This window comes from Camellia sinensis, chromosome 10 (assembly GCF_055761805.1).
Source record: "Camellia sinensis isolate YWXY chromosome 10, ASM5576180v1, whole genome shotgun sequence".
In the NCBI taxonomy this organism is placed as follows: Eukaryota; Viridiplantae; Streptophyta; class Magnoliopsida; order Ericales; family Theaceae; genus Camellia; species Camellia sinensis.
The window spans coordinates 31,460,863-31,483,534 of record NC_138970.1 but is presented as its reverse complement, the minus strand read 5'-3'; the positions used below and the strand labels follow the sequence as shown (position 1 = coordinate 31,483,534).

The 22,672-nt window shown below is 33.8% G+C and overlaps 1 protein-coding gene, 1 long non-coding RNA gene and 1 pseudogene across 3 annotated transcripts; all 3 read left to right on the top strand.

The window, feature by feature from the left end:
* The first annotated feature begins 445 nt into the window (after nucleotides 1–445).
* LOC145800273 (receptor like protein 27-like) lies at nucleotides 446–3,726 on the top strand. The gene is made up of 3 exons (XM_082889936.1): nucleotides 446–888; nucleotides 1,265–1,350; nucleotides 1,469–3,726. The coding sequence occupies exons 1-3, from the start codon at nucleotides 446–448 to the stop codon at nucleotides 3,724–3,726; spliced, it is 2,787 nt and encodes a 928-aa protein (XP_082746062.1).
* A 5,437-nt stretch (nucleotides 3,727–9,163) lies between these two features.
* LOC145800271 (dnaJ protein ERDJ3A pseudogene) lies at nucleotides 9,164–10,492 on the top strand (annotated as a pseudogene). Its single transcript, XR_014341433.1, has 3 exons — nucleotides 9,164–9,214; nucleotides 9,303–9,644; nucleotides 10,050–10,492. The product of XR_014341433.1 is annotated as a dnaJ protein ERDJ3A pseudogene (transcript).
* Nucleotides 10,493–14,508: 4,016 nt separating this feature from the next.
* LOC145801591 (uncharacterized) lies at nucleotides 14,509–19,343 on the top strand. Its single transcript, XR_014343207.1, has 3 exons — nucleotides 14,509–14,611; nucleotides 18,034–18,196; nucleotides 19,112–19,343. It is a non-coding gene; the product is annotated as an uncharacterized LOC145801591 (long non-coding RNA).
* Nucleotides 19,344–22,672: the final 3,329 nt, after the last annotated feature.

Below are 22,672 nucleotides of genomic sequence, written 5' to 3'. Positions count from 1 at the left end.
AAGTATCAATGTCTCACAAAGTTATATATTAGTAGTCAAATAACAATTTGAGGTTATGTTTGGATATTTCATTTGAGAGAAAATTTACAAAGAACAGAGAAAAAAAAAAAAAAATTCTCAATTTTATTAACAAATCTATTTCATTTTTCTCTCACTTAAAAAATTCTTACATAAATTTAAAATCCAAATAGAGAATTAAATTTTTATTTTTATTTTTATAATTGATAGGAATGAAATAAGGGAAGAAAAATTACATTTGTAAAAGTAAGATTTAAACTCAAACATCACATCAAAATTTATGTCGAATGAAGAATACAAAGTCTGGAATGAAGACTTCATAACTCCAGCTGAATCTTTAGTCATAAGCATGTCGTGTGAATACAATTACTCTTTCAAAATTTTCCCCAAGTAGTTTCAAAATTTATAGCACCACCACCACACATCAATGCCAGAATATTCACAGCTCTTTGTTCAACCTTGCCAGAGCCTCTTACATCCACCTTCGATGAACATTTCACTCTCCACATGGCTTTTCTTGTTCATCACACTTTCAATAAATTTAGATCTCGTTCCTAGCCAATGCCTTGACCATGAGCTATTGGCATTGCTCAAATTGAAGCAAGGCCTCACATTCGACACTTATCTTTCCTTCTCCAAGCTCAAGTCCAAACTCACGTCATGGAATTCAAGTACTGATTGCTGTTCTTGGGCTGGTGTGATATGCAATGATAGCCATGTTACCGGTCTTGACCTCAGTAGCGAATCAATATCAGGTGGGATTGGCAACACGAGCAATCTCTTTGATCTCCAATATCTTCAGAGCTTGAATTTGGCCAACAACTCCTTCAATGCTACTCAAATTCCATCTGGGTTGGGAAAGCTTGTTAGGTTAGTTCATCTCAACTTCTCTAACTCAGGCTTTGTTGGTCAAATTCCCCTAGAGATTTCTAGCTTGACAAGGCTAATTATGCTCGATTTATCTACACTTTACTTCCTTGGAAGTCCTAGACTAAAACTTGAGAAGCCAAGTCTAAGAATTCTTGTTAGGAACCTTACAAAGCTCACAGAACTCTATCTTGATGGCACATAAATTTCAGCTCAGGGAGATGATTGGTGCCATACCATTTCATTGTCACTGCCAAATTGAGAGTGCTGAGCTTGTCCAACTGTGATCTTTCGGGCCCTCTTCACCCCTCCCTCCAGACGCTCTGGTCTCTCTCAGTAATTCAATTAAGTGACAACAATTTCTTTGGCCCTATCCCAGAATTCATTGCGAATTTCTCAAATTTGACTTCTTTGCGTCTCATAAATTGTCAGTTGTTTGGAACATTACTGGAAAAGATCATCAAGGTACCAACACTACAAACTCTTGACTTGTTAGACAATGGATTACTTGAAGGCCATTTGCCTGAATTTCCTTAGAAAACCTCTTTTCAGACCCTTTTACTTGGCTACACAAACTTTTCAGGGAAATTACCAAATTCTATTGGTAATCTTGAGGGGTTGTCTATACTAATTCTTGGAAGTTGCAATTTCACCGGACCAATTCCAAATTCAGTGGTAAACCTTACCCAACTTGGCGATTTGGATTTGTCATTTAACATGTTCACTAGTCCAATCCCTTCATTTCCAAAAAATCTTTCTCACATAGACCTCTCTCATAATGATTTATCAGGTCGTATTCCTTCCACCCACTTTGAAGGCCTTAGGAATCTTGTAGATATCAATCTACGCCACAATTCATTTAAACAGAATATTCCATTGTCTCTGTTTACACTCTCATCACTGCAGATAATCGATCTTCCCTTTAACCAGTTTGAAGGTCAAATTGCTGAATTTCCAAATGCATCTTCCTCTTCCTTGGCTTTCCTCGACATGAGTAGCAACAAATTAGAAGGGTCTGTGCCCATGTCATTTTTTGAGCTTAGAAGCTTAACTACCCTCGATCTTTCTTCCAACAACTTCAGTGGCATTATGCAACTAGAAATGATCCAGACCCTCCATCAACTTAAAAGGCTCGACCTTTCGTACAACAGTTTGTCAATCAAAACAAACGAAAGTTACTCTAGCCTGCCTTTGTTCCCCAAGATCTACTCATTAGGACTGGCTTCTTGCAAATTGCAAAGTTTTCCTGATCTAAGGAACCAATCACTAATGTTTCACTTGGACCTTTCTAACAACCAAATTTATGGGGAAATACCTAATTGGATTTGGGAAGTTGGTAATGGCAGTCTTCTTTACTTGAATCTTTCCCATAATTTCCTTGTGGAGATTCAGGAACCCTATGAAATTCCTAGTCTCAATGTCCTTGACCTGCATTCTAACCACCTCCTTGGGAAAATCCCAGTACCATTGAGATACATTTTCTATGTGGATTACTCGAGCAATAGATTTTCCTCTTCCATCCCTACCGATATTGGCAATTTCATCTCCTCTGTTTATTTTATCTCTTTTTTAGATAATAACCTCACTGGAATTATCCCCGAATCAATGTGCAATGCTACTTACCTTGAAGTGCTCGACTTGTCTAACAATTCTTTTAGTGGCACAATACCGCGATGTTTAATTGAAAGGAATCCCAGTGGACGGAATGACACACTCAGGGTGCTGAATTTAAGTAAAAACAATCTACGTGGAAGCATTCCAATGACATTTCCAGAGAATTGTGGTTTACAGACCCTAGACCTTAGTGACAATCACTTAGAAAGGGAGGTTCCAGAATCTTTGGCTAACTGCACAATGCTAGAGGTTTTGAACCTTGGGAACAATCTGATAAGTGGTACCTTTCCCTGCTGGTTGATGAATTCAACTAGTATACAGGTTCTTGTATTGCGATCCAACAAATTTCACGGATCCATAGGATGTCCAGCAATCAAACCCGCATGGCCAATGCTTCAAATTGTTGACCTTGCTTCCAACAATTTTAGTCGGAAGCTGCTACCACAATTTTTCTTCAACTGGAAGACAATGATGGCCAATGAAGAAGAAGCATCATCCAAGCTTAATCACCTGGGCTTTCAATTCTTATCACTCAACCATTTTTACTACCAAGGCGTGGTAACAGTGAGAAACAAAGGTCTACAGATGAAGCTTGTGACAATTTTGAATGTCTTCACCAACATCGACTTCTCATGCAACAATTTCCAAGGGGGGATACCGAAGGAGATTGGAGACCTCAAATCTCTTTATGTTCTCAACTTATCGCAAAATGGCTTCACAGGTCAAGTCCCTTCAACACTCGGAAACTTGAAACAGCTTGAATCACTCGACCTCTCACTTAACAACCTGATAGGGGAGATCCCTCCACAGCTTGCAAGCCTCACTTTCCTTTCAGTCTTGAACCTCTCATTCAATCAACTAAAAGAGATGATACCGAGAGGCAACCAAATCCAAACATTCACAGAAGCTTCATTCCAAGGGAATAAAGGCTTATGCGGGCCTCCGTTAAATGCAAGCTACATAGATGAAGGCTGGTCACTACCAACATTTGAAGTAAATAAACATTTGAATTCTGGGCTTGAGATTAATTGGGATATCATAAGCGCTGAAATTGGATTTGTGGTTGGGTTGGTAATCATCATATGGTCTCTTGTATTCTGCAAGAGATGGAGGAGATGGTACTATGCACATGTTGATCATGTTCTTTGGAGGATTTTTGGTATGCGACAACTAGGAAGAGGCAATCATGGAAACAGAGGTTACACTGCTCAGAGAAGGAGACTCTAATCTTGGTTGCCTTGTTGATTAATGTTGTTAATGAGAATTGTAATTCACAATTCTTAATAATAGGTCCTAGAAACGTTTTGGTTCATCATGCTATTGATCTGAGTTAAGTCGATTGAAAAGGAAAAAAAAATGTCAATCACGATGATCAAGTTCTTTTTTAGGATTCTCTTTTGAGAACACCAATGAATAAGAGAATTTAGAAATCCAATTGGTAGACTGTTAGAATATTTTTAATAAAAATAAAATATTATTACTCCAATTATTGTGTTCCAAACATTGTTTTAATTACCCATTTAATTTTGTCACTTTCTTGAAATTATTTCACTTCGTTGATACCTTCATGAGGGAAAGAAAAACAATTTTAGGACAGTGACAACGCGACTCCTAGATTTTCACAAGTTATTATGTTCTCAACTCTAATTTATTTTCTATTATCAGTTTTCTTATTTATAATATTTGTTTGGGAGGGGGTGACTATTGGTTTAATGGTAAATTCTTGTCCTAATAACTTTGAGATTATGGGTTCAAGTCACGAGACAACCACTTTGTGCACTATACCAAAGGTTAAGTATATACCTAATCTTTTCCCTCTCAAACACACATTAATATCTACTAATTGGGTATTATTTTTTTTTTATTTTTTTATTTGTGTTAATTATTCAATTTATTGTTTTGCTAGACTAACCGACCAGAGGTTGATGGTGAAAAGTATGGAAAAAGAAAAAGGGAAAATAAAAATTCAGTGTAAAATTAAAAAGGGAGAATTACAGTGCAGTGGGATATAGAAAAAAAAATTATAAAAACATGTGGGGTGCAAGTTATTATGTGGTGGGGTGCAAATAAAAAACTGTAGATTTGCACCCCTCTATATTTTTGTAATTCAAGGGGTCAGCTGGAAGCAAGTTTCGCTTGGGCAGCAAGAAAATGGATGCGCTAACTGTTGCTTTCTTCACTCCTTCGATTAGCTACAGGGCAGGCAGGGATTCTTTCTCTTCCCTCTCTTCGTCCTCGCTTGCCTTCAGCTATAGTTGCCTTGTCTTAGCTAGCCCTTTCAGACTTGTTTTCCTTGCCTTGCGCTGAGCGGATCTGAAATGCCCACCGCCCTCCTTTTCATCTCAATTTCGCTTGTCTGATCAATCACACTAATAGCTTCAATAGTGCACTGAAATTTTGTGTAGTTTTCTTGGTATTTCACCAATTACTAATCCAGTATATGTATAGTAGGGATGTAGTTTCCCCAATCAGAAAAAAGATTACACGTAAGTGGTAAACTTTATAAACATTAATAATTAAAGTTCTAAACATTTTCATCTATTTGTAAAAAAAAAAAATTGCTAAAGCCCACTGGGCTGTAATTCCCCAAAGAAAAATTTCATGTTAGTATTACTGTTGGATGAGCTGTTGGTCGCATAGCATCGGTAAACCATATTATTCAAAAAGAGGAAGAAAAAAGCGAAAGAAAGATTATTAGGTGACTTGTAAGACGTATTTGACAATCCATAAGTTTAGGTTAGCTTATTTTACCAAGAGAGGCTGCAAAAAAAAAAAAAAAAAAAAAAAAAAAAAGACAACAACAACAACAACAACTTAACCATATTATTCAAAAATAAAAAAAAAATAAAAATGCTCTTTCCAGTCTATCCTAGTAATTTTTTTTAAAGGAAATGCTTAGTTCAGAAAATGCTACACAAACCACTTCCCAAAAATAAACAAGCAAATCGAAGCAGATACGGATGAAAATAGAAACCCCAGTCTCAGAAAATGTTTTGCCAATGTTACCTGTTGTTCATAGTTTGTACAAAAAAGGCAATGTTTTCCTCATTCACAAACAACATGTGTTTCGCTTCATCTAATCTATTGTTCTAATTGAATTGACGAATGCTTTTGTGATGTAAAACATTGTTGTGATTGGTCCAGTGATATATGACAATTGTTTTATAATTCAGTATTTTGTTTCTGAAGAATGGTTTAATTTTTTAATTTTTTATATTTTGGTGTTGGATGATAAGCCTTTTGTGGAATTGATCGAGAAAGTTGTTCATAATTCACAAATTCTGGCTAGTTCTCATGAGACAAAGATTGTAGTGAAGACAATTTGAAATAGATATCAATTAATGAGAAAAGAATTGTCAGATTGTTTACATGTAGTGGGATAATGGACAAATAGAAGGATGACTTTAAACCCCAGGGGATTAGCCAATTGGCAAATTGAGCCATGATAAGAGCCCGAGAAAGCATATGTCACAATCATTTTGAATCCCATGAACCTGTTTGGGCCACTCTAGCATCTGTTTCCAGTAATTAGTATGTATGTGTAGGACGGGAACTGCATGTACCCAGAGATTGGTTGGGGAAAAACCTTAGATTACCCTGTTACCATAAAAAGAATATGACTTTTAGCTTTACATGAGTGTCATGATTCTTGAGATTTTCAGATAGCCTAAAATACAAAAACCTGAAGTAAACCTTTGGATTGTATTCAGCCAAGTTGTCCCAGAATGGGTATCTTAGATTTTGTTTAGTAATCTTTACTGCGGTGCTGGGAATGTCAGTGTGGTTGATGAAACCATCTCTATCTCATACTTGAATTGATTGCTCAAAAGCTGAAGTGAAATCTTTGTTTTACAATGAATAATCTACATTGTCTAAGTAGGGATTTAATATTGTGTGTTTCGTTAAAATGGTTGATAAATGGAGGTTCTTTCCCTTAGTGTTTTTTTGGGGGGGCTAATTTTGTTGGCTTCTTCATTAATTTCTCGTGACTATGTTGTTTCAGATTGTTGGGGTTGAACGGAATGCAAGTCAACGTGAAATTCAGAAAGCTTTTCACAAGTATGTTTTCTCTATAAGATTATTCCTGTTATCCTATAATACTCAGCCTTTAATCATATTATGGCTTTGTAACATCGTTTCTCATTTTTCTCTACACATTGATTGAACGCTATGTATATTAATACTATCATGGCTGCATTTGAAATTGTTGGATGTGGAAAAGACTCTTGGTTTTATATTGTCACCTTTCTACCCTAGGTTTTGTTTTAAGAGTAGTTAAAATGTTTAATTGACTTGATTTTTGAAAATTTGAGAATAGATGATTAGGACTTCAGTGCATGCTTCTCTTCCTGAGGATATTTTCTGTTTGCTCTTTTATTTCTTGCTTTAAGTGATGAATTGTATGCCTTTGTTTGCCTTTTTCAGCATATGATAGTTTATCTGATGAAGAAAAGAGAAAAAATTATGATCTATATGGGGTTTGAAAAATCTAGAAATCCCCTAGATGTTGATTTGTGATTATGTATCAATTTTAAGCAGAATATAACAATCCCAATCAAACAATCAAGACAAAGAGACACAACGATTTTACGTGGAAAAAACCACAATTGGACACCTCCAACTGTGATAAAAAACCACGGGCAACAGCCACAAAACAATCCACTAAGAAGATTTAAAGGAATTACACAGGTATACTCTCAATTACCTAGCGAATCCACGCCTAATTGAACCAACCTCTATGTGCCTCTTCCAACCCGTCTTCACCTCGGAATTGTCTTTACGATGAGCCACCTCGGAATCCACCAAAGCTTCAGGCTCGAATTCTTCAGAATCCACCGAAGAACAACTCTCTCTTTTGTAGAACAAAACAAAACCTTTGATGTACTCTCTTTAAACCATGAGTTGAATACTCAATAAAACATCAAAGAAAACTCACAAAGTATCCCCAGATATAAACCCTAAAACCCAAAAAGAAGATCTGGAGTAGTTATCCTAAAATCTGACCCAACACGCGAATTTGTAGAATCTGTCCCGCGATCTCCGCTCGAGCGCCCGACATCCCGCTCGAGCGTCTTCAGCAAAATATGCGCGTGCTATAACAGAGGTCCGCTCGAGCGCTAGAGAACCCGCTCGAGTGCGAAATCACACATCTCGGTACTTTTGCAGGCGACCAAAACTGCTGGAACCAGGGATTCTACGCTCGAGCGCGGGTATGTCCGCTCGAGCGGACAGGCAATTTTGAATGCATTTTTGCATTTTGCTTCGGGGGCGCTGCCCCTCGACCCCGCCGTGGCGCTACTCCGGACCCGCCAAGGGGCGCTGCCCCCTCGACCCCCGCGAGCTGACCGGGCAGCTCGATCCCCATCATAATCAGCGAAGTGGCAATCTTGAAAGTATTAGCATCACAAACTTCTCTGAAAAGGCACAATTTGGGTTGGATTCGCATCTAAACACTCATAGCCTCACTGAAATAAAAAGTGCGAAAATAAATACAACTGAAAGGAGTTTTGTCAAACGGGATTGCCAAGAAATAAATCCTAACAGGGTTGAGAAAGGTAATCCTGGGTTTGATGCTGGCAATGCTGGCGACCAAGGAGGATATACATACTTCACAAGTGGACCAGGACAAAATGGGTTTAACTTCAGGCCAAATGAATGGCAAAATATGGGTGGTGGACATGGAAGTTCAAAATCATTCTCATTTTCTTTTGGAGGCCCTGGTGGCCATAGCTCATCTGGTTTTGGTGTAGATGATATTTTTTCCAACTTCTTTGGGGGTGGTGGGGGTCAGTCTGAAAGTTTCAGTGGTTCGACCAGGTCTGAATCCAAGTCTAGGAGTGCCCCTAAGCAGGGACGGAACTAGGATTTCATTACTGGAGGGCCCAAAAAAAAAAAAAATACCATATACACAAAACACACATGTATGTATATATGATATATAAAATATATATACATAAAAAAAAATTTAAATACCATAGAAGCAATTTTTAATAGGATGAATAAGTTTTTCTTTTTATACATAAAATAGAAAGAGAATTCAACATGAAAGAAAAATGACATATATGTTTTATATTTAGGGGGCCCATTTTATATATAAAATGATGTATATATTTTTAAAGTTCTATGGCAAACAATCTGTATGTGTGGTTTGAGTTTTTTAGATTAAGTTTTTTGAAAATTGAATTTTTTGTTTTTCGTGTTTTTTGTTTTTAGTGAATATTTTTAAAATTTTAAGCATTTTTTTTTACTTTTTTAGATACACCTTACTTAGATGTATCTAAAAGGTAAAAAAATATTTAAAAAAATTAATAAATACATAAAAATAAGAAAAATATACTAAATTCTCGTATTTTATTATTATTATTTTTTTTTGTATTTTTGATATTCAGTGAATTTTTAAAAGATTTTTTTTATAAAAATTATATTTTTTATATGTATTTATGTTAGGTGTGTCTAAAAATTAAAAAAAAAATTGCTTAAAATATTAAAAAAATTCAATAAAAACAAAAAAATACGAAAAATAAAGAAATTAGAATTTTTCTAAAAAGTATTTTTGAAAAATAAAAAACAAGCAAAGTGAATAATGTTCACAAAAACAGGGGGCCATGGCCCCTCATAGTCTTCTCCTAGTTCCGTCCTGCCTCTAAGAGCATCCGTGCTGTAAATGTCCAGACTTATACAGGAGGTAGCTAACTCATTGGGAGGAGCATTAAAGGTATGGTGCATCCCGTATATGTTCTTTTCATTAGGTATCTACTGAATATAGTATATATTCATTCATTGTTATGCCTTTTCTCTTTTAGGTTGGAAGCATAAATTGTGAAACCGAGTAGTCTTTTTGTAAGGATCTGGGTGTATATCCTCGCAGAACACCGAGGGTGTTTGTTTATTCATACAGAGTACGTGACAGTGGTTCCTTGGTAGAGTATAATGGTGATCTGGCAATGAAAAGTTAGAAAACATTTTGCCAAGAACATCTCCCAAGGTTTTCAAAACGTGTTGACTTGAATCATTTTGAGTTCTCTTCTGGGACTGGAGAGACATTACCTAAAGTGTTGCTTCTCTCGACAAAGAAAGATACCCCTGTTATTTGGCGTGTTCTTAGTGGCTTGTATCGCAAACGTTTTGTTTTCTATGATGCAGAGGTAAGCCATATCTACTCACGGGCCAATTTTATTTTTTCATACATATGTTAATCAAATACTTCTCATGGTCTAGCATGCCCATGAAATTATTTGGGGAAATTACATTTCAGTGCATGTTTCCAAAAAAGATTTCAAATCAGTGGTAAAGTTTACGGATTTTAATAATTGAAGTGATAAACTTTTCCATGACTTTGCAGTTTTTTTTTTTTTTTGGTCTTACAACTGAATTGCAATTTCCCCAAATTATTTTATCATTAAGCTCTATAATAAGGATTAATCGAACTTCATTGGAATAATTGACTTGTCATGCTAAGTTCATTTTCATATCTGTAGTGAATTAGATCGTCCCTTCTTTTATTGTTTGTGTAAAATGGTTTATTGACTTCTATTTCCACGTCTATCTAGGTTTGTGATGTTTCAGATCCAGCAGTGAGAAAGTTGGGAGTTGATGCACTTCCAGCTGTTGTTGGTTGGCTTTCTAATGGGGAGAAGCATACTTTGAAAACACAAATTTCTGTGAAAGATATAAAATCGGCAGTTGAAGATCTTAGTGCTTTACTTGATGGTTTTGAGAAAAGAAATAAGAAGGCTGCTTCAAGTCAGGCTAAAAAACCACACAGTGAAGCAGGGGATAAACAGATACCTCTACTTACTCCATTTAATTTTGATGCTCTTTGTGGAGACACCACTCCGTTTGCATTATTGGTGCTTTCAGGTCATCCAAAGCTAGAGGCAAACTGGAAACCATTCTATCTTCGGTTAGTAACATTTCACAAATTTAGATACCTTATTTTGTTTTGATAGAACGTCTTAAAGCAGGCTGTGCTGAATCTTTGCATTTAGCAAATATTCCTTGAAATTGGATATTGCAGCTATGTATTGTATGTTTATTACAAATGAAAGAAAATATCTAATGAAAAAACATAGGGTAGTTGCGAGAGCAATACAACTCATTGAAGTAGAAAATTTGTAGAGAAAAATGCATCAGCACTAGTTTCCCAATCATATGAAAGTGTAATTGTCGTGATATTATGCTTTCATAAACCAGTAATAAAAACACTAAATCAATTAGTTCCCATTAACCTCAGTCTGGAAAAGGAGCCAATTTGATCTCTAAAAATCAGTCAGCATTTAAATTATAAAGGCAGTTATTTAAAGGATTATAATTTTAGGTAGTCTTAGAAATGATATCGTGCTATGAATGCAAATAGTCTCTCAAGTAATTACAACGATATTATATATGTTTTCAGCTTTCATAAACCAAAATATCTTCATCAACTTGGAAGAAAACTGTATATTACATTTGATTAATTTCTTCTTTGCTGCATGATTTGTGCTTCTAGGTCACATAGAAATCATTATTAAGACGACGGAGTTTGGCCTCCAGTTCTGGGGATGCCATCGGCTTTGCTCTTTTAGATGCTTCCAAGCATCCATCATTTTTGAATTCATTAGACAAATCTGGATTCAAATCACTAGACAAGCTCGTGGTGGCCTACAAACCCCGAAAGGGGAAGTTTGCAGCCTTTGTTGGTGAGATCTCAACAGAGGAAGTGGAGTGGTTTATTGGTTCAGTCCTTAATGGGGATGTAAAGTTTTCCAAGACAAGGCAAAAACCCACACTCAAGTGAGAAAGAGAGAGCTAATTGTATTGAAATCAGGCTATTCGGGTTCTGAATTTGCTGTAAATAATGAAAAGAGTTGATGATTGTTTAATTTGGTTGTCGCTTATTGGCATCCAGTGAGAGACGAGCCGACATGTTTCATCGGTTAATTTGCACAGAATGGATGGGAGTGCTTTCTATCTTCAAGAAACGCATTTTGATGAGATTTTTGTAACAATAGGGGGTGGGTTAAAGATGCTTGACCCTGTTGGAAGAGCTTTTTGTTGCAGTGTTCATGCTAGTATATCCTAACTCATAGTCATTTAATTGACTCTGTAATTCAAATGGATTAAGAACTTGTTAGTGTAATTTAACAGTAATTATTGGCATTTATGTAGTCTGTTTAATTTCATCATTGTTTTTCCTTGTATCTTATTGTCCATATTATTTTCCCTAATAAAAAATTACTGAGATAAAAATGTATGAGTCTATTTTGTCACTAATATATATATATATATATATATTTCTTTAACAATTATGAAGCACACCAATTTTTTTCTATAAGCATTTTCTTGTGTGTTGTGATTCACTGGTAGACAACACAAATGAAAATGCTTGTATAAATTAACAAATTTTATAAAAAAAAAATTACCAGTGAATGTGTGTTGCATAAGAATAATACCTGTTGCCTAAGAATAACATTTTGTGAGTTCATATAACATTATTCTAACATAAAAGGTCTGAACTTTGAGCTCCTTTGGGGAGGGAGCACTTGTATAAGAGCAACTTCATAATTTCTGTCTTTTGCTTAAACATTCTACTTTCTTTGTATTTCAACAATATATTTTACTTTGAAAATTGATTTTCTTGTATTTCAACAATATTTTCTACTTTCAAAATTTGTTTAGTCTCTAATACTCTCAAAATGTCATTAAATTAATAAAGGATGAAACAAAATGCTTACCATATTATTTATCCTGTTCAAACTCTATTTTATGATGAGATTAGACAAAATATCTAAAATACTTGAAATATTTCTACTATTGAAAATGCTCTAAATAAAAAATAAGTCAAAAAAGGCCATTTTATCAGTAACCACACCAGGGCCGGCCTTGGTAAGGCCTGTGCCTTAGGCCCCACAATTTTGACCCAAAAATAGGGCTCCCAAATTTAGAAAAATGTTATAGCTCCATTTTTTTTTAAGGATTAATTTAAAAGGTCCCAAAATATTTTATTGGGCCCATGTATGTTTAGCCCATATTTATTTATATGTGTGGTTTGATCCATATTTATAAAAATAAAAATATAAAAAAAATTAAATGTTTGGGCCTAACCCAGCAGAACAGAACAATACATTCAAATTACATAGCTCTCAGTCAGTGCTTTCATTCAACTCTGTGCTTTCAATCTCTCTCTCTCTCTCTCTCTCTCTCTCTCTTACGAACACGAAGTGGTGATGGAGAAGGAAACAAAGCAAGCATAAAGCAGGAGACGCAGAGTGAGCGACTCTTTCTCTCTCTCTCTCTCTCTCTCTCACACACACACACACACTCTCTCTCTCCCTCATAGTAAGTCCTCTCTCTCACTATCAGATTTTATTAAATAAAGTTGCCCTAATGTTTTTTCTACATTCTTTCTTTATCAATTAGTGGAATAATAAATTTGTCATATTTTTTTTTTTACCTTCTTTACCTATTAGATTTTAGTGGAATAAATAATTTTGCCATAATTTTTTTACCTAGGTCTTTATCAGTTTTAATTGAATAATTTTTTCCTAATTTTTTTGCCCTAATTTTGTTTCATTAAGTTGTTTTTATATAATTTCTTTGCTATCAGATATGAGATAATTCGTGGATTATGATTTGTGGATTGAAGTATTTGTGATTATGTGGATTGAAGTGTTTGTGATTATAGTCATGTTTCCTAGGAAGTATAGTTCTGGAAATGAAAAGAGTAGAATTTAAGTGATCATTGGGTCAATTGTAAACTGGATATTGTTAAACTATAAAGCAACAAAATCAGGTTTTATGTTTTTGAGTCATTATACTGATTTCTTCCTATCTTTATGAAAATAAATTTTAATTTATAATTTTAATGATTATACGTGCAAGTACACTTAAAATAAAAATTTATCGATACTTATTATTTTATACATAAATTTTTTATTAAAATATATATATATATATTAGACGGGTCCCATTTTCATCATTCGCCTTAAGCCCCACAAATCTCAGGGCAGAACCACACATCAAAAAGTTTAACTTATTGGTCAAAAAGTTTGAAAAGAAAAATTAGCAAAATGAGTTAGTTAGCAATCCCAAAAAGTCAAAACAGAATAACATCGCTTTATTTGTCTACTTATAAGCTTCCACCACCATTTTGTATTATATTTGATTCTCACTTGTGGTCCAAGCACTCCTTCACCAAATTGGTAGTAGTAAAAGATACTTTGATTATTATTATCATTATTATTTGGTTTATATAAAATTTAAATAATATAATGGTACATTGTCTATACTACCCTTAAAATATTTATTAATAATGTTAAGAGGATCAATGATTCTCAAGAAAGAAATGTATAATATTGTAATTTCATATATTATATGCATAAAAAATATTGAGATAGAGCAATTATAGCAGTAGCCTCAATTGTCTTCGTGTCTAAATCTTAGGTCAAATAATGAAAGTCTTTTGTCACTCACATGGTTTACAACAAATCCAACCTAACCTCCGGTTGGAACCTTGGTATCCTTTTTGAAGTTTTATTATATTATATTTTTTGTTTAAAAATAAAATAATAAAATGTTCAAATATGCTATTCACTTTGTTTGGTTTAATTCACTTTTTTAAAAAAAAAAAATTATTGTTTTTCTTTTTATTGAATTTTTAAAATATTTTACGTAAATTTTTTTATTTTTTTACATACATCTAACTTAGATTTATTTAAAAAGTATAATATTTGTAATTTTTTTAAAAAAATTTATCAAATACAAAAAAAAAAAAAAAAAAACACAATTTAGTACATTTTTGTATTTTGTTGTATTAAAATGAATTTTTTAAAGATTTTTGTATAAATTTTATATTTTTTAAGTATATCACTACTAGAAAAGTGGCCTTTTGCTACTATATAATTGCGACCATTTGATTACCCGTCGCAAATAACCAATTCATTCCTTTTTATTTTTTTTATTTTTTTTACCCTTTTACCCGTTTTCCTTATATTTGCCCTAGTTCTAGAAAAATTCAAACACTGATCGTTCTCTCTCTCTCTCTCTCTCTCTCTCTCTCACGCATCACAGACCTGTATAGCTCTGCTCTCTCGCTCGCTCTTTCACTCGCCATTGTCGTTCGAGATATCCGGCGGTATGAATCTCTCTCTCTTCCTCTCTCCCAATTTCTATCTCTCTCAATCTCTCTCTCTCTACGCCTATACATACATATTTACATGTATATATGAAGTATGACTCAGATTGTGTAGTGTGAAGTTTAAATATTAGTCGGCAAAGATTGGGTTGATGTTGATATAAATGTGTTTCAGTGAATTTGATTGAGGTTTTTGTGAATTGGATTCTGAAAATTGAATCTAATTGCTCAAGGTTGTGGAATTGTTTTAGATGGATTTGAGTTTGTCAATTTCTATTTTTTTTAATGTGAAATTAGTGTTGTTCAATTGTTTTTTTGTTAATCGAATTGTGCTATTCTGAGATCCATGTTCATGTAGAATCTGAAATTTGAGTTTTATATGTATATACCTATGAAATATTTAGAAGATTCGAGTTATATTTGATTGATGGAGATGTTGATTTTATGACGACTCTGTTTTGCTTTAGTGTTCTCTATAGAGGATTGATTTTGGTCCTATGTGGCAAACTCTTTTAAAATTCACGTCGGAATTTTTTTTCTTTGATATTTTTTATCACAAATATTTCTGTTTCAGCTCCATGTTTATTATTATTATTATTATTATTTTTTTTATCACAATGCATTATTCTGATAATGCGAATAATGCATTCTTCCATATAAACTAAGAAGGCTAGTGGAAATGTTAAAAATGTTTGTTAAAGTGTATTATATGACAAAAAGTGGAGTCCAATTTTGTATGTTAAGGGTTTGTTCATGAAGTAGTTTATATGGGTGTTCCAATGGAGATGTTAAAATGTGTTGTCGTCTTAGCCTCGGCTACTTCAGCTTTGCACAACCTTTTTATTTGTGGAACATTTCCACAAAGCTTAAAAATGACTAACCAAAATAAAAACTTTTAACTTCTTTGTAAATAAATTCATAATATATTGAATTTATCCTTGTTATGGAGTTTTTTACATAATCTTTCATAACCATATTAGTTTTGGCTTGTTTTCCTCTCATCCAAAGTGTCATGATTCATGAATTGAACATTAGGCGCATTCTACGGTTCAGTTTTCTCTGTTTGGTGTAGAGAAGGGAACATGAGATTTTAAAAGGGTTTTATAAAAACTTGTACAATCACACATTGAGAATAAATGAAGTAAAATAGTGAAAGTTGCTCTATAATTGTCTTCCTCCCTAATTTTTATTAGAAATTGTGTATTGTTAGTCAGTTATCTTCTAATGCTCAAAATTTTTAAATATAATATTTCAGTCGTTTCAGTTTGTATGAGTGTATAAAATTTTAAAACCACAACAGATCGCACGTTATGAAAAATAGATCACAAACCAAAATTTCAATTGATCTTGAGCAGTCAGTCTAGTTTCATTGGTTTTTCTTACACCCATAAATTAAATGGTGCTATAGATATCTTATTAGAGGCAAATGCTTTTGGGCTTTTACAGTCCTTTCTGAGTGCTCTTGGACTTGGAGAAGGTTCTTAATCTTAGATCCATTGCCAGACCTTTTGTTAAGGATATCATTGGACCTGGCTTTTCCCTCCTTCTCTAATGCCTTCCTTTCAGCCCAATTGTTCTAGAGATGATGAGGTTCAGTGCATTATTTGCTCCTCTCTTAAATACAAAGCTACAACACTTGGGATGCTATCAAGCCTCATTCCCTTTCTGTGATTTGGCATAAGATTATTTGGTTCCCTAAGTACATTCCCAAACACGGCTTTGTTTTTGGATGGCTATTAGAGGAAGGCTTAGGACTAAGGCATGCTCAAAGATTGGGGGGAGATTGATTCACTACTTGTCTCGTTTGTCCACAAAGACGATGAGTCTCTTTCTCATATTTCTTTAATTGTTCCTTCTCTAGAGCAATTTGGGAGCAGATTTGCTGCTTTTCTAAAGCTCAACATTCTAGGGATAATTAGATATCATGGACTGCTAATCAATTTAGTGGGAATTTTTTTTTTCTATATAGTAAGGAAAATTGCTTAGGCTACAACGGTATACTAAATCTGGCAAGAGAGAAATCATGGGCTTTCAAAGGATGTCATAGGCCTACATATTTGATGAATCAGATTAATTCTGATATTAGAGTTCAATGTTCTCAGTTTGCATCTATTAAGCAATCTTACTCTAATCTGCTATTGTGTAAAAACTAGTACATTTCTAAGAGAATTTTTGCTCCAAATTAGTCTAGCTGCTTTGTGTTTTTCTTGATTTTGGTATTTGAAAGGTATGCCTTCCTTGATTTTTGTATTCTTTGTTTCTTTTAATGAAATTCTCATATACCAAAAAAAAAATAATTTCATAGTAGGATGACCTTAAACTAATTTTAAGCTTTTAATTGACTTAAGTGCAATTAAATGGCCATTCACTTAAGTGTAAATTTTAATAATCCCTAATAAAAATGAAATGCCCAAACAAAAACTTGAAACACCTAATTCAATTCATTCAATTTGATATCACTCTGCATCACTACTTAGTGCCTTTATGATGATTGAATTGAAGCTTGATTAATGAGCCCACTAAGAAAAAAAACAAATGATATATATATATATATGTTTGTATACTCACCAAAACAGACTTTAGTTCACTAGTCTGCAACAAACTGATTAATCTCGTGGGCTATGAACTCATAAACATGTAAAACACTCTTGCTTCAAGTTTTAAACCTTTCACTAAATATTTGATTCATATTTCTAGTACTCTACATAATTATGTATATTATATGATCAAAGATTTTGAAATTAGGTTAGTATTTTTTTCTCCCACAGATAAAACTATTGGACTGATTCATCTCACCTGGACTAAGATTCTAAAGCTAAAAGTTGCAATTGTTCACCATGAAATGCTTATGGATTAGCTATCTCCTATAGTAGAGACTAGAGAAAAATGTGATTAGTTTTGAAATGTTCCATATGATACATGATTAGGAGTTCAACTTCTGCTGTCATTTCTTGCTATTGGTGGAGCAATCCATGTTAGCTGAACTTCTTTTAGCTCTCATTGTTGCTGATTATTTGTTTTCATTCTAGTACTTCAAAGATCTGCTGTCAAATTATAGAAAGGCTTGTACTAAATAAATTGTCAAATTTGAAATGCATCAAACAGAAAGTGACCACAACCCACTGGCATTTGACACTGTGTAACAATTGACATTATTGAAGTAACAAAAAGTTAAAATGATCAACTAATTTATACTTCTAACATGGATTATATGGTAACAGAAAGTTGAAGTAATAGAACAATACATGCTTAGTTGATTCATTTTGCTGACATGATTATTTGATTCATTTCGCTGTCATTTCTCATCATTCCAAATTAGTAATAGACCCGGGAGGTACGTTCATTGCAGTGCGTTGCTCTCTTTTTATTAATGTTTTAGTAATAACTCATAATGATGTATGCTTCCCTGTGAATGATGGCAGAGAGTGCTCTGGATGAGAGAAGTCATCGGAGGGCAGCACTTGAAGCATCTCTTCATGAGGTTTTATTTCAGATAATAAAATTTGTGAATGGGAAAAAAGATCACATTCCACCCATACCGAATCTTGAAGGTGTCTCCTTTCCCTATGAAATTACTGTCTCAAGGTGAGCTGTTTTATCAATGACATTGTTCTGGTGATTATTTTTCAATACAATTGTAGTTGTTTCAATATTTAGAACCTTTCTTAAAGGGTAGCTGTCATATTTCATTTTCTCTGTTGAATTTTACAGGCTTCTACCTTCCTTGCTTCCTTTTCTTTTTTATTATTATTTAATCTGTTTCATGTATTGATGTGGTTTTATTTTTAATTTTGTTTTTTCAATGCATTTGATATGTTTATGAAAAAAGAAACATTATGCTTTTGGAGTTGTTTTTTGTGTGCATGGATTTTGCATTTGTACCAACTCAAAAAGAAGAAGAAAAAAAACAGAAATATCTTGTATTTCAGAGTACATGCAACCTGAACTTTGTTTTTGGCAGCTCTTTTGTTCAAAGGCAACACTTCTTACTGGAATGGTTGTGCTTATGAGTTCTCATGATGTGAAATTGTGAGATTTTATAGTTGTGTTTGTGGGGATGGGTTTCGGACCCTAATTTTTCATGCAAGGTGTCTTCCTTAATTATACACTTTGCAAGATGCAAATTAATCTTTTGAGTTGTTGCAATGTGTTTAGTTGATTAATGCATCCAAATTTTTAGTTCTCGTTATTGTAAAAAGATCACAAGATTAACAACCTTGGAATGATGGATGATAATAGTTGCAGATGTGCTGCTTACTCTGCAACAATGGCATTGCCTCATCCATCACCATTTCTTGAACTCCCCATATATATGACATAAGGCTGCATTATGATATTAACAGCTCTAGGTAGTGATTAAATACAAATTTATTTAGCGTTTGTATGGTGTCTGATAGGGTTATGTGCTTGGACTATTATTTGAATGCCCCAAAGTATAGATATAAATTAGTAGAAAATTGATTTGCTCTGTTTTTTTTTTTTTTTTTTTTTTTTTGGTAGGATGAAAATCGGGCAGCTTGGATTTAGCCCACATACATAGCATTCAACTTTTCTAGGAACCTAAGAAGAAGATTTAAGGTACACATTCTAGAATAGTGAACACCAGCATTGAATTATTTTGCTGTTTTATTAAGTTTTCTTTATTTATTTGCAATCTCTGCCTTTTCTCTGCTCTGCTTGAGGCTTTATATCTAAAGAAAGATCTAGAAATTGGATACTCTGTGTTCTGATCTATTTCTCTTCATAATGTGTATTGATCAGGTACAAGCTTGGATTTGAGGAACATATATCTCCATGGTAACTAATTGGAACTCGATTGGTACCTTGTACAGTGGTGAACACTAGCATTGTAAATTTTGACTTTACTAGCATTTTATCTGGATTGTATATTTTTCATAAAAGAACTTTTCCCAAGTTTTTAGTTGTAACTTTCACATATGGCTCTAATTTTGAGACTCAAATGGAATGCCTGATTAAACTACAATGCTATATTGTCTAAATTCTTGTCATTGCTATTCCTAGAGTGCTTAACGTTGCACTTTTATGTTTCTTGTTTTTTTTTTTTTTTTTTTTTGCGACGGTAACAAGATGGTCGCCAAAAATCATGTGCTGTTCTTTGTTTTTTACGACGGCAAAATAGCGGTTGCCATAAGTAGTTTAGGCAGTCGCAAATAATTTGCGACCGTTGCTTTGCCGTCGCAAAAAGTATTTGCCACCCCCACATTAGCGACCCCCATTTGTCGTCGCATGGGCCGTCGCAAAAAGTCTTTTACGACTGTTTTTTTATTATTTGCGACGGTTTACAGCAATTGCAAAAAGTATTTTTTTTAATAGTGTATTTAGATTAAGTGGATCTAAAGAGTTAAAAAAATGGGATTTTTTTTAAGGTCCGTGGTATTAAGATTATATAGCATAAAGGAGACCTAATATTTTCATAACATCTAAAGTCACTCAACATCGATCTAGAGAAAATTCAACCAAGAGAATTTTTTTGGACTTTCTAGAGATTTTCTCTCCAAATTTCTCTGGACTTCCCAGAGATTTTCTCTGTAGAGAAATTTGGGAATTTCTTTGCGCTTCCCAGAGAATTTCTCTAGACCTCCTAGAGATTTTCTCTCCAGAGAGAATTTCTCTAGACTTCCTAGAGAATTTCTCTATGTTTTTGACCAATTTTCTCTAGTTTGCTCATAATTTTCTCTGTGTTTTTTATCAAACCAGACTGTAAACCATTTAGACAACAACAAACCAGAGAAAATTGAACAACCACCATTTTGACCAATTTTTTGTAGACTGTAAGACATTCGAACAACAGGTGCACCAATGTTGATTGAAGCGATCTTGCTTTTAGTGTACGCATCAAATTTTGCACATACAAATAGAGCAAATGAGAGTTACCTCATCAAATAAGAGAAATGTAGAGAAAATTGAATATCATAGAGAAAATTTAACAAGGCAGGGAAAATTAAACATGCCAGAGAAATTACACATGACAAAGAAAATTAAACATGTCAGAGAAAATTACACACGAAAGTATTAAGTGGCAATTCTCTCTTCTCATCCAACTTCATTCCTCATCTTTCCAAATTCTGTGGTTTGCTTATAATTTTTTCTGTGTTTTGACCAAATCAGAGAAAATTGTGTTTTGACTCAACCATAGAAAATTGATCAAAAAGGAACATCAAGATCAATATATACCCAATCATTATCAAACTAGAGAAAATCCATTCAAAATCACATTTTTCATTTTTTTTCCCTTCAATATCTGAGCAAGTAAACAAATTAATAGAGAAACTGAAGCAACCAAATATAAAAAAGGAACCAATACATCCTTGAGTTTTCTAGAAAAAATTCACAGTGAACAACCAGAGAAAATTCACACAGTGGCCAAAATTCAAAGAAAATTCACACAATGTCTAAATCTAGAGAAAATTCACACGATGGCTAAATCCATTTCATTTTGACCAATTTTCTCTGGACTGTAAGACAACACTAAACCAGAGAAATTGAACAACCACCATTTTCATTTTGTCTGCTTTTCTCTAGATATTTAGACAACAACAAACCAGAGAAAATTGAATAACCACCATTTCATTTTGACCAATTTTCTCTGGACTATAAGACATTTAGACAGTAACAAACCAAAGAAAATTGAACAACCACCATTTTCATTTTGACCAAATTTCTTTGGACTGTAAGACAACAACAAATCAGAGAAAATTAAACAACCACCATTTTCATTTTGACCAATTTTCTTTGAACATTCAAACAACAACAAACTAGAGAAAATTGAACAACCACTATTTTCATTTTGACCAATTTTCTGTAGACTGTAAGACATTTTCTTTGGACTTTAAGCTGGGCAATTAGAATGTGATTCTTCCATTTCAGTGCTTAATTTGCCTCAATTTTGCTAGTTTATAATGCTAAGAACAACCTATATCCAGACACAACCCAACTGTAGTTTTGCTAGTTCATAATGCCAAGCCCACATAAATGAATTCATAAATGGCACTAGTAGGATAGGATGTCTCCATACAAGATGCCAAAAAATTGTTTCTTGCCTCATAAAAACCAACCCATAAGTTAAATTCTACTCTCCTCACCATGGGCACCACTAATAATTCAATTGAATAAAAATAAATAAATAAATAAATTTGAATAGCTACATATAACACAAAAGTTGAATATATGACTAACAAACCTTTAAGAATGTAAGCTTGAAGCTGCTTATTACAGTCCTTGATGACGTGCTTGTGGAGCTCTAATTGACTAAAGCAAAAGGCTTGATTACTGAAAGTCGAGCAGCAAAGCTTCGCGAGTTGGACTTTTTCTGAGATTGCTGCCGACACCATTGACATAGGCAATAGATCGAAACCACTTTGTATCTATCACTATCTCTATCTTCTTCACTAGAGTTGTGATTTTCCTTGGTTGATATTTTTGAGAGAGAAACGGGAGAGTAGAGAGAAGCGTTGGAAGAATCGAGCGATGGTGTGGTCTCTCTGCGGATGATGGAGAGGCTAAAGGGTTCCCTGTAAAGAGCGCCCTCGTACCAAATCTCGTACTTGGAGATTAAACTGATGAAGCTTCCTATGTACGAATCTATCGAAGATGAAGATAAAGACAACGATGGTGATGGTGATAGGGATGGTGATTGTGGTGATGGTGGTGGTGGTGAGGGTAGAGATGATGATGATGAAGCTGAAGCTTTCATTCTCGATTCGTTCGACATTTTGTCAAATTTCTCTGTAATATATGGAGTCCGGATTGAAGGATCTTAGATATCATAAAATCATATTGTCAACTTTATCCATTACTAAAAATGGGATAGGGACCTTAGACTAATTTTCTCTTAAAAAAATTAATTATGATATTTTAAAAAATCAATAAAATGTGCTCAAACTTTTTTAAGTAAATAATTTGCGAAAAAGCAATCATATAAAATTTATTTTCTATTTTTTAAAAAGATAATGATTTTAAAAAAACAAAAAACCTAAGCACATCAATGGGATCCATAAAAGACAAACCTCAAATCTCAAACACAAATCAAAAAATGCATAT